Raw genomic sequence first — 15,597 nt, 5'->3', positions numbered from 1 at the left:
GGGATGGCTGGAGAGAAATGGGGTACCCAGCTGCTGTAATGAGCAGAGTTGGGGGGGCCGATGGGGGTAAATGGAGCGATGTCATTGAGACCAAGGAGATGCCAGGTCTGCACAGCTTCTGTGTCTCTCTGGGCATCAGTGTCAGAGACAGCCTCGATCTCAGGCTGCCTTCTCCATGACCACAGGGGACTTGGTTCAGGGCTACAGGAAGGGGAGAAGATTCAGCAGGGTCTGCAGCCAGCACAGGGCAAGGCTGCCGCTGTCAAGGGACGGTGAGGGTCAGGTGAGGTCACGGTCCCCACGTCTGTGTCTCTGCAGCCCTGCCTGACCCACCCACAGGGAGAAGGAGCCCACTCCGGGGCCTTATGTCTTCCACAGGACACGCAGACCCTGCAGAACAGCAGCATGCTGAAGACAATGAAGCGCGTCTCGTTGAAGGCATCCGGCAGGCCCCGGGCCAGGAAGGCCACGCCGAAGGTGCCTGCGGCCAGGAAGCCCAGGTAGCCCAGCACGCAGGAGAAGGCCGCGCCGGAGCCCTCCTGGCACTGGAGGACGCTGAGCCTGGGCGAGGAGCCCAGGTCCCTGTCCGGGAAGGGCGGGGAGGAGCCCAGCCACGCCGCACAGAGCAGCACCTGCACCAGGGAGCAAACCAGCACCACGGACGGGGAGGCCCTGGGGCCCAGGCACACCTGAGCCCGGCCCCGCGGCCTGGACACCCTGAACGCCAGCACCACAGTGAGGGTCTTGGCCAGGACGGAGGAGACGGCCACGGTGAACACCACGGCAAAGGTGGTCTGGCGCAGCAGGCAGGTGGCGGCCGTGGGCCGGCCCAGGAACAGCAAGGCACACAGGGCACACAGGCTCAGGGAGACCAGCAGCAAGTAGCTGAGCGGCCGGTTGTTGGCCTTGACCACGGGGCTGTCCCGGTGCCTCAGGAACGTCCCCAGGACCAGCACGGCCAGGCCGGCCAGTGTGAGCGATGCCGTAGCCAGGGCCAGCCCCAGGGGCTCCTGGAAGGCCAGGAAGGCCTCGGGCCTGGGCAGGCAGCCATCGTGAGCAGGGCTGGAGTACTGATCCACTGGGCACAGCAGGCATTGCTTCATGTCTGGGGGAGACACAGAGACCCCACATCCTCAACGGGATAAAAACACAGCCCCGGGAAGCTCTCTTCCTCACACTCCATATTTATACACCCATTAATGTGCTTTAGAATTATTCCTGGGTCAGGAATGTAGTTTAGAGTGCTTGCCGAGCATGCACAAAGTTCCAGGTTTGATTCCTTGGTATCACATACATAGAAGAAGAGGAAAGTGATGCTGGGACTCAAGTGGTAGAGCTCTAGCCTTGAGCAAAAAGCTCCAGGACAGTGCCTAGACCCCGAGTTCAAGCCTCAGGATGGCAAATAAAAAAATTATTCCTGCTAGTACGATACTGTTCGTTGAAGCTAGGGCCTTGCCCCTGCTAGACTAGCACATAATCTATGTCCTCAAACCAATTTATTCTTAGTAAGAAATTTGGGAATGGGGAGGCAGTGGGCGAGGAAAATGGAGACAAAAACATAAGAAGGTATCAAGGTTTGAGAAATAATACACCCATTACTTGATGAATGTAACTATAACCCCTCCATACATTACCCCGACAATAAAATTTAAACAAATAGATAAATACTAAATTAAAAAAAGAAGAAATTTGGGGATGGGGGAGACTGGATCCGGTGGTACAAGAAAATGTGCACTCGGCAGTATTTTGTGTGGGCCTCTTTTCATGTTTTTTCCCTAGAGTAGGGGTGGTAGTTCCACTCTTGGCAAATGGATTTAGCTGAGTTGTAGCCAACAAAATGTGATTATTGTCATCCTATCCCAGGCCCCCGGGGGGAGACGACTCTTTGATGAACTCCACTGGAGTGGAAGTAACTAAGCCATGAGGGTGAGCTTGATACGAGGTGACTGGTGTCCTCAAAAGAGGAGGGATTTGTCCTCTAAAGCAGAGGGCAAACCCCAGAGGAACCGGGAGGACCGAGAGGTGAGTTTCCAGCGGCCCAGGACACAGGCCTCAGAAGAGACCAGCTCTGCTGCCACGTTGCTCATACCTCTGGCCTCCAGAACGGTGAAGGAGAAACCCCTGTCTTGACACCACACTATGCCATCACCACCCGGACCTTAAGAGGAGTCTCACAAACACAACGTGCAATCGAAAGTGAATCCAAAAGAAAATTTTGCTTCCAGGAGATGAAAAGAATCTACTGAATTCGGGACTCATGCCTGTAATCCTAGCTACTCAGAGGATGAGATATGAGGTCCATGGCTTTAAGCTACCCTGGAAACACTTACCTCCAATTCAACACCAAAAAAGCCACCCTTGCAACTTCCTTCAAGATGTAGAGTGCTGGCCTTGAGCCAAAGAACCTCAGAGAGAGTGTTAGGCCAGGATTTCATGGCCAAGACCAACACATCCAAAACTAGACAAAACAGCCAGGTGCGATGGCTCACACCTGTAATCCTAGCTACTCAGGAGGCTGAGATCCGAGGCACAAAAGACCTTATCTCCAATTAACCTCTAGAAAGTGGGGCTGTGGCTTCAGGGGTAGGGTGGTAGCCTTGAGCTAAAGAGTTCACAGACAGTGCCCATGCCAAGTTCAAGACCCATGAGCCACACACACAATAAAAAAAAACAACAAAGAACTAGGCAAGGCTGGGAGTTTGGCCTAATGGTAGAGTGCTTGCCTAGCATGCACGAAGACCCAGGTTTGATTCCTCGCTACCACATACACAGAAAAAGCCAGAAGTGGTGCTGTGGCTCAAATGTTAGAGCCCTAGCCTTGAGAAAGTCCAAGGATAAGTGTTCAGGCACTGAGTTGAAGACCCAGAACTGGCAAAAAAAAAAAAAAAAAAAACAACTAGACAAAAGAAATACCAAGAATAGAAGCCATGCAGGGCAGTGGAACAGTAGGAAGTGTTCGTGCTTTGCTTGCCTGGGGCAGTGTGGAGTTGGAACTCAGGTCCTCAGCCTTATAAGCCACACCTCCAGCTTTGGTTTGTGCTGGATAGTTTTGAGATGGATGTCCCCTTTTCCCAGCGTAGCTGGCTCTGTGTGCCTGAGCTCCAGCCTCTGAGCTGTCTGCCCATTTTGCCTGAGCTCCAATCTCTCTATTTTGGGCTCCCATCAATGCGAAGAAAGCAAATGATGCCACCAACTCCAGAACCCGGCAGAGATGGAGGGACAGGAAGTACAGGTCCACCATCCTTGTCATCGCAGCTTCTTGTGGCTCAGAATGGCAGGACTGAGCCCAGCTACAGATGGCGAGGGGCCATGGGGAATGGGTTGGCCTAGATCATCCTTCTGGTGGTGCACTTTGAGCCTCCCCATATCCGCCTCCCCACGCAGGGTGGACACTGAAGTGGAGGCTATGCAGTGGTTCACCATGGGGGTGTTCATGGAACCTGGTGGCTCTCTGGATTCCAGTCCCTGATGTCCTCACCTGTTTGGTCTGAAAACTGTCCCTCGGGGCAGGGTGTGCAATCAAAGCAGCAGTGGGGGGGCCCCTGCCTCGTGGCCTGGCTGAACCCGGGGGGACAGCTCGTACTGCACGCAGAGCTGGGCACCTGGGAATGGCAAGTAGGGTACCAATGACTCCTGGGGACAGACACCTGCTCGGAAACACACCGCGGGCCTCCCCAGCTCTGTCACAGCAGGAACCAGCCTGCAGATGTAGCTCACAGTGGGGGAGCCTCCCAGAGAGGTGACTGCAGGTCCTCTGGCTGGCCAGGCAAAGCTAGCCACACCACGGGTGCCGGGGCTTTCCAGTCTCTCTAGGGCTCAGACACCCAGAGCTGCAGCTGTCACCACCCACGCACACACACATACTCCATTTCCCATCCAGCAGACGCCACTTACAGGGACCTGAAGGGTTTGGCTTTTCTCGCCTTGTCACAGTGGCACAGCCCCTGCCACTGAGTAAGGATTTTGAGAATCAAAGTATGGGAAAGCCTTGGAGCAAAGTGGTTTGTCCCTCAGTTCAGAAAGGAAGAGAATATAACTCAGTAGAAGAGCACTTGCCCCTAACAAGGCTTTGTGTTCAATCCACTGCTCTGGGGAGGGGAAACAAGATCAGGGGTGGCGGTGGAGGGGAGGGAAATGGGGACCAAGACATGTGAAAGGGTATCAATGTATGGGAATTAATGCACTTTCTATCTGGCAAATATCATGTAACCCTTCTATTAATTACAATAAAAAATATATGAAAAAAAAAGCCGGAGGGGTGGCTCATGCCTGTAATTCTAGCCACCCAGGAGGCTGAGAGCTGGGGATTGAGGTTCAAAGCCAGGCCAGGCACTAAAGTCTATGAGACTCCAATTAACCAGCAGAAAGCCAGAAGTGGCACTGTGGCTTGAGGGGTAGTGGTAGCCTTGAGCTCAAGAGCTCAGGGACAGCACCCAGGCCCAGAGTTCGCGCCCTACAACCAACAAAAAACAAAAACCTTCCCAGCTCAAGCCCCCAACCCCTGAGTTTCTCTCTCACTTTACCAGCCTTCTCACCTGGACATCCTTCTGCAAGTGGATGGACAGTCTGCTCCCCGAGCAGCCTCGAGGGTCAATCTGGCCTATGTGAGCCAAGCGGAACGCACCCTCGGGGGTCTTCTGTCCCTGTACAATGTCAAACTGTGTAACCAGATCTCCGTGGACATCAAACTTAATCTCACTGCCCTCCGGAGTCTTGAAGTGCACCTTCCTGAGGGCATGGAGGAGCTGGGGACAGAAGAGGACATTGCAGACAATGGTGACAGGCCATGAGGCCCCAGGCCAGGCCAGCTCCCCACCAGGCCTATGGGAGCCTAGGTGGCCTGTGGCACATGCAGGGAGCTACAGAAATGTTCTTGTCGACTTCATATGAAATCAGAATTTCAATACATATTCTGCTTATCTTTACTTTGAGGCAGTCATAAAGTGACATTTCAGCGCTGCTCAGTGGAGCGACGTCGTGATATCCACATGGGCCACAAAGTGCTTTAACCACCACACTCCAGGTGGAGTCCACCCACCAGCCAGAGAACCAGCAAGAGCACCCCATCTGCACCTCCCCGACGGCCATGCTGCCTGGTGCCCTGGCAACAGCAGTTAGTGACACAGACGCCTGCCTCTGGGAGAGGGAAGAGAGCTAGCGGGTGGAGGACAGATGCATGACCTCCAAAGACACTCAGACCCATGGAATACTGTCATCTCACTTTAGATTCTCAACCAGAGCCAGGTGTGGTGGCTCAAGCCTGTCATCCCAGCTGCTCAGAAATCTGAGATCTGAGGATCACAGTTCAAAACCAGCCCAGGGAAGAAAGTCCATGAGACTCTTACCTTCACTTAAGCACTAGAAAACCAGGAGTGGGGCTGTGGCTCAAGAGCATGCTAGCCTTGAGCTGAAGAGCTCAGGGACAACGCCCAGGCCCAGAGTTCAAGCCCCGTGACCAACAACAACAACAAAAAAGATTCTCTACTCTCCTATTGTTTTCTTTGTTGTTTATTATGAAATGATTGAGATTCATTTGAATTTAAATTGCCAAATAACACTCAAAAGGGTCAGTTAAACTGGATTTTTTAGATGGGAGAATAACCACACTGTTCAAGAGGTAGAAAACAGACTGCCAGCTCAAGGCTAGACTGGGACAGGTAATATCACACTATCTCAATGAAACACCAGAAATTATTCCCTTTGGGTTAGCATGTCCATTCTACAGAATACACATATATGTATTGGGAGCCAGAGTGTGGAGTCAGACTGACCCATGAATCTCCATAACCCAGTAAGATAACCACACTAATATATGAGCTGTCATGTATGGCACAGTGCCTAGGAACTTTTGAGCTACAGTGTCTGTATTGTGAGCTCCCTGACCTTATCAATTTATTGCTTTATTGCTTTACTAGTTTTTTTTTTTTTTTTTGCCAATCCTGGGCTTGAGCTCAGGGCCTAAGCACTGTCCTTGGATTTTCTCAAGGCTAGAGCTCTACCACTTGAGCCTCAGCACCACTTCCGGCTTTTTTCTATGTATGTGGTACCGAGGAATTGAACCCGGGTATCCATGCATGCAAGGCAAGCACTTTAACCACTAGGCCAAACTCCCGGCCCCTGCTTTACTGTTTTATGGCTTAACTGATCTGAGATTTACTGCTTTGTAAGAATGTAACCCCTGGCAGTTCCCTGGTTTAAAGAAAGTATATAAGCCTTGATTTGGAAATAAACAGGCTGCAGTCTTGAGCTCACAGCCTTCCTGGGCTGCCGACCTGCGCTGTGGTCCTCCCTACCCCATCTGTTTGTCTCTTTTCTATTACTTGTTTCCTAGTCCCTGCCCCCTAGTTCAGGAATCCCGGTTCGCTGCCAGCTAGCACCGGTATATATGTAAAGGAATTTTTAATTTACTGGAGATATATTTTTACACATCTACTAAAAAACATTCACCCTAGTAAGTTAAAACTGAATAGTGAGACACATAGTTTAAAAAAATCTCTTCTGTATATCTGAAACTTCAGTTCAGATAGGCAGTTTGTATTTATTGAACCCCACAACCCCAACTCTGAGTCCTCAGAGCTCACATGGATAGATCTAGCCTCTATCAAACACTCCTGTTAAGCCAGGCACCTGTCATCCTAGCTACTCAGGAGGCTGAGATGTGAGGATCAGTTTGAGGGCAGCCCTTGTGGGGAAGTCCCTGAGGCTCTTATCTCCTATTAAACAACAGAAAACTGGAAGTGCATCTGTGGCTCAAAGTGGTAGAAAGCTGGCCATGAATAAAAAGAGCTCAGGGACAGTGCCCCTGCCTTGAGTTCAAATACCACGACCAACAAGAGCAACAAAGAAAAGGTCCAGCTGTGTCCAGGTGATAGCTCAGGCCACCCTCATAGTCTCTGCTCCCCTGCTGCAGCTCAGACGGGAGGTCCTGCTGTCCACCCTCCCTGAATCGCCCCCTCCACACACTTCCCTCTCACCTGCCAGGGCTGGAGCTGCCCAGGGTCTGCACACATCCCTTCCTGGGCCTCACAGGACAGCAGGTTGTGCAGGGCTTGGGCAATATTGTAGACAGCCAGGTAGGTAATATCAAATTTAACCACTTTCTGAAAAGGAAACACCTGGCCTGTCAGACTCTCATTCCCCGTGCAGAACCGGGCACCCTCTGCCAGTGTGGTGCTCCTGTGGGGCCACGTACACCCGAAGGTGGCCTCCCAGAACCCCACTGTGAACATGTCCTCTGGGGCCCTGCTGGGGTGAAGGTGAGCGAGGAACGCAGGTAAACCAGGCATCCAGCTTCTGTGATACGAAAGACCGAATGAACTCTGCAGGACCCGGGAGACCCCTGGCACAGTCAGGGCCAGAGCCATGTGCAGCGTGTCCGGGCTCACCCAGACCCAGCCCCCCAAGCCAAGGTGCAGCAAGCCCCGCAGGATGAGCTCAAAGTTGGAGTTGTTCACAAAGACCAGGACGGCTCTGGCAGTGCACCTCTGCATCTTCTGCACAAGGAACTGCGTCTTCTCCAGAGACCTCTGGGAAGGGACCTGGAGGCTGAACTCGATGCAGGCACCGGCCTGGCCCAGCTCCTGGGTGGCCAGGGCGCTGGCCTGCTGCCCAAAGTCATCGTCCTGGGCCAGGATGCCCACCCAGGACCACGCGAAATGGAGCACCAGCTGAGTCACTGCTCGGGAAGTCGTGAGGTCACTGGCCACAGTTCGGAGGAAGGAAGGGAACTGGGTCTTGTCACTGAGGACTGGCAGGGTGGACGCGTAGCTGACCTGTCGGGGAAGGGCCAGGCAGCAGGAGAAGGATGGAAACAGAATGCAGGTATAGATAAGTACACAGCAAGGAAGCAACAGGGAACCTGGAATCAACTCAGCCAGACTACACAGCTGAGGCTGCCAGCCTGCTCCACAAGGGCCAGGTCCCCACTCAGACATGCTTCTGTGTGCTATGGCCTCTGCTCAGGCTCCCTGGAGAGGACCTCCAGCCCCATCTCCCCTCACCCTCTGTGGAGAGCAGCTCCAGCCCTGCCTCCTCCCAGCACAGGAATCCTGGCTGCCATTGTCTGACCCAGCTTAGCCTGAAGCTTTCAGGAATATGGGAAGACTTGGGCTGGTTTGGAAGGAGGCTCCTGACCTGGCACCTCCACTCCATTCCCTGTCCATAACAACTCTGCTTAACCGTTGAGTGGCCGGGGGCCGCCTCAAGGCAGATTCCTCCAGATGACGCTTATTCTTCAATTCTTCATCAAGCACCTTGCCCTCATGCCACTCATTGCTCACTGGTGGTGACAATCATTTTGACAACCTATTGTCATCGACCCACCTTGTGATCTCCTGGGCATGAGAGATGCCAAGGACTCTGGTTTTCCAATTCTCACTCGTATGTCCATTTGTCCAGGAAGAGACTATGCCATGTGCCTGGATGGAGAACAAGCCTTCTGACATGTAACAGAGGTGTTCTGTGTCCCTGTTCTCTCTTGACCTGTATCTGAGGTACACAATGGAGCTGCTCCATCTCTACACATCTGGAATAAATGTGCCTTTATTCTCAGAGTGCAAACTGTCCTGCTACCAGAAAAGAAGGAGGCTGTGTACAGAGCCAATGATCCTAGCTTCTCAGGAGGCTGGGATCTGAGGATCAAGGTTCAAAGCCAACCTGGACATTCGAGTGCATGAGATTCTTACCCTCAATGAGCCACCAGAAAACCAAAAGTGATGCTGTGGCTCAAGTGGTAGGGCGCAAGCCTTGAGCTGAAGAGCTCAGGGACAGCGCCCAGGCCAGAAGTCAACCCATGACCATAAAACAAAACAACCCAAACAAAACAAAACCTCCAAAAAGCTATTAAGGGAGCAGTGGCTCAAGTAATCACACACCAGCCTTGAGCAACAAAACTCAGGGACAGTTGCTTGGACCCTGAGTTCAAACCCCAGGACCACATATACCCCCACAAAAAACACCCTAAAAGCCAGAAGACTGTAGGTTTAGTGGTATGGCAACTTTCTTGGCAAGTGCAAGGTCCAAGTTCAGCTGCCACTAATACCAGACACCAGGCTGACCGGCAGGGCCTGAGTCGGGGGCACAGGACTCAACCCACAGCGCCAGGGTACGAAGACACCCTGTCCTGGCAGTAACCAGCTCTGCCAAGGAGAACCTTGCCGGCTAGAGAGCAGATGTCCACGAAGCCCACGCGGTCCGGCCCCACACAGGGCACTGCTCCCCACACACTGCTCTCCAGCACACCTCTCCCTCCGTCATCCCCACAGGGGACTTGCAGGACTCACCTGGGGAAACCTGTACAGCCCCAGAAGCCTGGCCATGGACATGGAGAGCGTGGACCGCGTGTCCCCCACCACGGCCACCCTGGGGGGCCCAGCCCCACAGGAGTAGTTGGGGACCGGCTCCTCCTGCCCCGTGAGGAAGCCCAGCGTCTCGTGGAGGGCTCCGTGCACCGAGTCCCCCGAGTTGCGGATGGAGAAGCCGAGGGTCAGGTTGGGCAGCAGATGGTCGTTCCTGTTGACCTCCTCCTGGCAAAGACGAACCCCTGGGCTGCCAGGTAGCCCAGCTGGAAACACTGTGGAGAAGAGGGGCCGCTTTCCTCAGGGGGAGGAGGAGGGTGGAGGAGAAAGGGACAAAAATGCACCAAAGGACCCGAGACTCTTATCTCCAATTAACCTCTAGAAAACAGGTAGTGGGGCTGTGGCTCAAGGGCTAAAGAGCTCAGGGACAGCGCCCAGGCCAAGTTCAAGTCCCAAGACCACACAAAAAAAATACTATGGTGGGTTAGGAGAGTAGTTCATTGGTAGAATGCTTGCCTAGAGCGCACAGGACCCGGGGCCGGGAGTTTGGCCTAGTGGTTAAAGTGCTTGCCTAGCATGCATGAAGACCCGGGTTCAATTCCTCAGTACCACATACATAGAAAAAAGCCAGAAGTGGTGCTGAGGCTCAAGTGGTAGAGCTCTAGCCTTGAGAAAGTCCAAGGACGGTGCTCAGACCCTGAGCTCAAGCCCAGGACTGGCAAAAAAAAAAAAAAAAAAAAAAAAGAACGCATAGGACCCGGTATTCAATTCTTTGTACTGCAAGGAAAAAAATGTATTTCAGGTACAAATTGCAAATCTTTACTCTCTGGCTTTTAATCAATGATGGGGTTTGAACTCAGAGCCTAAGCCCTGTCCCTAAGCTTTTTCTGCTCAAGGCTAGTACTCTACCACTTTGAGCAACAGCTCTACTTCTGGTTTCTGGTGGTTAGTTAAGAGATTAGAGTCTCACAGACTTTCCTCCCCAGGCTGGCTTCAAACTGCAATCCTTAGATGTCAGCCTTTTGAGTATCTAGGATTACAGGCCTGGCTTGGTTATTTTTTTTTTTTTTTTTTTTTTTTTTTTTGCCAGTCCTGGGCTTGAGCTCAGGGCCTGAGCACTGTCCTTGGATTTTTTTCTAAAGGTTAGAGCTCTACCACTTGAGCCTCAGCACCACTTCTGGCTTTTTTTTTCTATGTATGTGGTTCCGAGGAATCGAACCCGGGTCTTCATGCATGCTAGGCAAGCACTTTAACCACTAGGCCAAACTCTCGGCCCCAGTTATTTTTTTTATAGTTGGCTATTATGGTGTCTTATTTGGTTAAATTTTTTTTTTGGCCATCCTGGGCTTGAGCTCAGGGCCTGAGCACTGTCCTTGGACTTTCTCAAGGCTAGAGCTCTACCACTTGAGCCTCAGCACCACTTCCAGCTTTTTTCTATGTATGTGGTACCAAGGAATTGAACCCGGGTCTTTGTGCATGCTAGGCAAGCACTCTACCACTAGGCAGAACTCCCAGCCCCTTGGCTAATTTTTTTTTATATCTTTTGTTTTTAAGACTGTCTCTTACAAGGTAACCAGGATTGAACTTGAATTGTGTTTCCTGTCTCCAGGTACTGGGATTTCAGGTGTATGCCACCATACCTATTATAAACAACTTTTAAATATAGTAAACTTTTTTTTTTAAGTAGCCAAACCACAGTGTTGGGAACTCTTCTCTGTAAAGACAGGCTGAGAATGCCAGAACAGAAACTGGTATCAGGATTATAGCTACAGTTTATTCCCAGAACATGATGATTTAGGAAGGTATGTATTCATCCCGCATTCATTCCTTAACCAATCACACCCATCTAAATGCTGTGTGGCTGGGAGTTTGGCCTAGAGGTAGAGTGCTTGCCTAGCAAGCACGAAAATTTGGGTTCAATTCCTTGGTACCACATACATTTAAAAAAAAAAAAAAGCTGGAAATGGTGCTGTGGCTCAAATGGCAGATCACTGGCCTTGAGAGAAAAAAAGCTTAAGGACAGTGCTCAGGCCCTGAGTTCAAGCCCCAGGACTGGGGGCAAAAAAAAAATCCTGTCCTAAGCACCTCAGGACAGGAATGAGAGACCAGAATTTCTGCCTGACTTGTGGTGTCCAAGCCTCACAGCCATCAACTATACAAACAGTTAAGTCTTCTGCAAATAAGAAAGCAAACACAGCCCCCTCTCCTGTTTCTGGATGCCATGAAGGGAATTTCTCTGCTCTGCTTATACTCTTCTTTACTTAGTAGACTGAACCCTCTGAAACCACAGCCAAAATGAATCAAGAAGGAAGGGAGGGAACAAAGAAGGAAGGAGGGAGGAGTCTGGAGGCACAGCTCAGTTGGCAGAGTGCTAGCCAATGAATGGAAGGGGATGTGGGTACTTAATAAGAGTCCTAGTCTTGGATCTAGAAAAAAGGGAGAAAAGAGAGAGAGAGAGAAACAAGAAGGAAGGAAGAGAAGGAGGGAAGGAAGGGAGGGAGGGAGGGAGGGGGGAAGAAGGGAGGAGTCTGGAGGCACAGCTCAGTTGGCAGAGTGCTAGCCAATGACTGGAAGGAGATGCAGGTTCTGAATAAGAATCCTAGTCTTGGACCTAGGAAGAAAGAGAGAGAGGGCTGGGAGTTTGGCCTCATGGTAGAGGGCTTGCCTAGCATGTATGAAGACCCCGGTTTGATTCCTCAGTACCACATACATAGAAAAAAAGCCAAGAGTGGTGCTGTGGCTCAAGCAGTAGAGCTCTAGTCTTGAGAAAGTCCAAGGACAGTGCTCAGGTCCTGAGCCCAAGCCCAGGACTGACAAGGGGGGGGATGGGGAAGAGAAGAAGGGGGAAGGGCAGAAATAAAGAAGACAGAAGTGGGGAGGAAGGCAGTGGGGGAGGAAGAGAAGGGAAGACAAAGCACAGAAATGCTAAGAAAGGGACTCACAGACCCATCACATTCAGAGGCAGACGACCCTGGCCACAGGGCTGAGATTCTGAGGGCCATCCCTGTGGAGGGGCCCTCAGCCTTCTTCCCTCCCATCTCACACAGCACCTACCTTGAACGTACCAGCCCAGGAGGAGGGGCTGTGAAATCCAACAGGGTAAAGTTATGGAAGCGAAAGATGGGGACACTGGCTCCCACCACCACATCACCCAGACGGTCAAAGCGGGGTCTCGTCCCAGGCAAGCACACAGTGCCAGAAAGCGAGCCCAGGAAACTGGGGAGCAGAATGCACAGCCACATGCCTTCTGTGAAGCCAGACAACGAAGGACATGGCAGCCCCTCTGGGGCCAGGCCCAGGGGTGACAGAGGCTTTTATCTAGGCCTTTGCTCTCCACTGAGAAGGGTCTTGGGACATGCTGAAAACTGCAGACCATGTGCAGAGAGGGTCCTCAGCTGGGGCTGAATGGCCACTAAATCCCAAGATCATTAAAAGTTTGACTTTCTCCACCTGTGGTTTTATTACCTCATTGCTTTGGGTATCACCTGCAGATTTCAGAAACAGAGCCACGAGTCCTGACTAAGTCCCTTAGGGGTGGGCCACAAGCCTAGCGCCACCATGCTCCTGGCCCTGCTCTGTACAGAGGTAAATCTGTACAGAATAATTGAGGTACTATCCCTCACATGGGTGTCTGCCCTGACAGCATCTGGAGATGTGGGTGTCACCAGAGCTGGACATGGACTGAAGAAGTCAAGTCCAGCCCAAGTAGCTCACTCAAGCTGAGCTGATGCATCTCTGTGGCCAAGGAGGCCCCAGTCACAGGGGAAAGAAGTTCAGTCTCTGGAACTGGCAAAAAAAAAAAAAAAAAGTTACTAGTAATGTGCATAGTTAAGCAGTATAAATGCAACTCAAATATTCCACTGAGACATATTTATTCTAAAAATTCCTTAATTACCTGAAATTCATTTTTTTTTCCAGTCCTGGGCTTGAGCTCAGGGCCTGAGCACTGTCCTTGGACTTTCTCAAGGCTAGAGCTCTACCACTTGAGCCTCATCACCACTTCTGGTTTTTTTTGTATGTATGTGGTACCGAGGAATCGAACCCGAGACTTTGTGCATGCTAGGCAAGCACTTTAACCACTAGGCCAAACTACCAGCCCTGAAATTAAAATTTAAGCCTAATTCTGCTTTCTTGACAGTTTGTTGTTGGTTTGGGGTTTTTGTTTGAGGATGTTTGCTGGCCTGGAACTCACAAACTCAAATGGTTCTCTCACCATAGCCCCCAGAAGAGATGAAGTCACAGGTGTTGGCTGCAGTTACCCCGCATTTTATGTGTGTGTGGGCGGGGGGGGGGGGGTCATGGGGCTTGAACTTAGCCTGGATGCTGTCCCTGAACTCTTCAGCTCAAGGCTACCACCCTACGGGTGAGCCAAGCCAAGCCCCACTTCCCATTTTCTAGGTTAATTGGACATAAGAGTCTCAGGTCCTTTTGTGCCTGGGCTGGCTTTGATCCTCAGATCTTAGCCTCCTGAGTAGTTAGGATTACAGGCATGAGCAACCACACCCGGCTTAACCCTGGGGCTTGAACTCAGGGTCTGAGCACTGTCCTTGGGCTTTTTCCTTAAAGTTAGCGCTCTGCCACTTGTGCCACAACACCACTTCTGGCTTTTTTTCTATGTATATGGTACCCAGGAATCAACCCTGGTCCTTTGTGAATGTTAGGCAAACACTCTACCACTAGGCCAAACTCCCGGCCTCTACCCTGCATTTCTATAGAATAAATATAAGGACTGTTGTGGCACATATTCTCAGACATATTTTGGTTGCTTTTGGTAGACATTGTTACATGAAAATTTCTTGAAATACATAAAAAATTATATGAAATAGATCGTGGGACACACGGATAGTAGAAAAGCATTCATTGCTTACTTTTTTACCTTTTTTTGTTGCTGTTGTTGGTAGTGGGACTTGAACTCTGGGCCTGGGTGCTGTCCCTGAGCTCTTCAGCTCAAGGCTACCGCCCTACCCCTTGAGCCACACTGTCACTTCCAATTTTCTGGTGTTTCATTGGAGATAAGATCTCATAGACTTTACTGCTTGGGCTGGCTTTGAACCACGATCCTCAGACCTCAGCTTCTTGAGTAGCTAGGAGGACAGGTGTGAGCCACCGAGGGCTTTTTCCAGTAGTTATTTACTAAACTGGAGGCACCGTACTGAGACATACATGAAAAGAAGCATGTAAACTAACAGTTTTACAATACACTGTCACATACTTACAAACCTTCGATGCACAATATCCAACACGCAAAATCAGACAGATTGGCTCACTGTGAATCTGAAGCCACGCTGCCCCCACCCCGGACTCATCCCCCCCTCCAGGCACACACACACACACACACACACACACACACACACACCTACACACACACACACCTACACACACACACACACACCTCCACACACACACACACACCTCCACACACACACACACACACACACCTACACACACACACACCTCCACACACACACACACCTCCACACACACACACCTCCACACACACACACACACCTCCACACACACACACCTCCACACACACACACACCTCCACACACACACACCTCCACACACACACACACACACCTCCACACACACACACCTCCACACACACACACACACCTCCACACACACACACACACACCTCCACACACACACACCTCCACACACACACACACACACCTCCACACACACACACCTCCACACACACACACACCTCCACACACACACACCTCCACACACACACACACACCTCCACACACACACACCTCCACACACACACACCTCCACACACACACACACACACACACACACCTCCACACACACACACACACCTCCACACACACACACCTCCACACACACACACACACACCTCCACACACACACACACACACCTCCACACACACACACCTCCACACACACACACACACCTCCACACACACACACACACACACACACACACACACCTCCACACACACACACACCTCCACACACACACACCTCCACACACACACACACACACCTCCACACACACACACCTCCACACACACACACACCTCCACACACACACACCTCCACACACACACACACACACCTCCACACACACACACCTCCACACACACACACACCTCCACACACACACACCTCCACACACACACACACACACCTCCACACACACACCTCCACACACACACACACACACACACACACACACACACACACACACACACACACACACACACACACACACACACCTCCCCCCACCCAGCTCCGCCCTCCCCCGGCCCCACCTCACCCCACCCCAGCT

The 15,597-nt window shown here is 51.5% G+C and overlaps 1 protein-coding gene across 1 annotated transcript; it reads right to left on the bottom strand.

The window, feature by feature from the left end:
• Positions 1–201: 201 nt before the first annotated feature.
• On the bottom strand, positions 202–12,538 carry LOC150043341 (extracellular calcium-sensing receptor-like). Its single transcript, XM_090321924.1, is given in 9 exon segments — positions 202–259; positions 334–1,105; positions 3,479–3,602; positions 4,536–4,745; positions 6,975–7,772; positions 9,282–9,526; positions 9,529–9,560; positions 12,249–12,267; positions 12,358–12,538. Coding segments are annotated over 9 exon segments (2,439 nt in total).
• Positions 12,539–15,597: the final 3,059 nt, after the last annotated feature.

The sequence above is a fragment of the Megascapheus bottae genome, chromosome 31, assembly GCF_031878675.1.
Source record: "Megascapheus bottae isolate mThoBot1 chromosome 31, mThoBot2.hap1, whole genome shotgun sequence".
In the NCBI taxonomy this organism is placed as follows: domain Eukaryota; kingdom Metazoa; phylum Chordata; class Mammalia; order Rodentia; family Geomyidae; genus Megascapheus; species Megascapheus bottae.
Note: the sequence above shows the minus strand (reverse complement) of the source record. Positions and strands in the feature narration are given on the sequence as shown.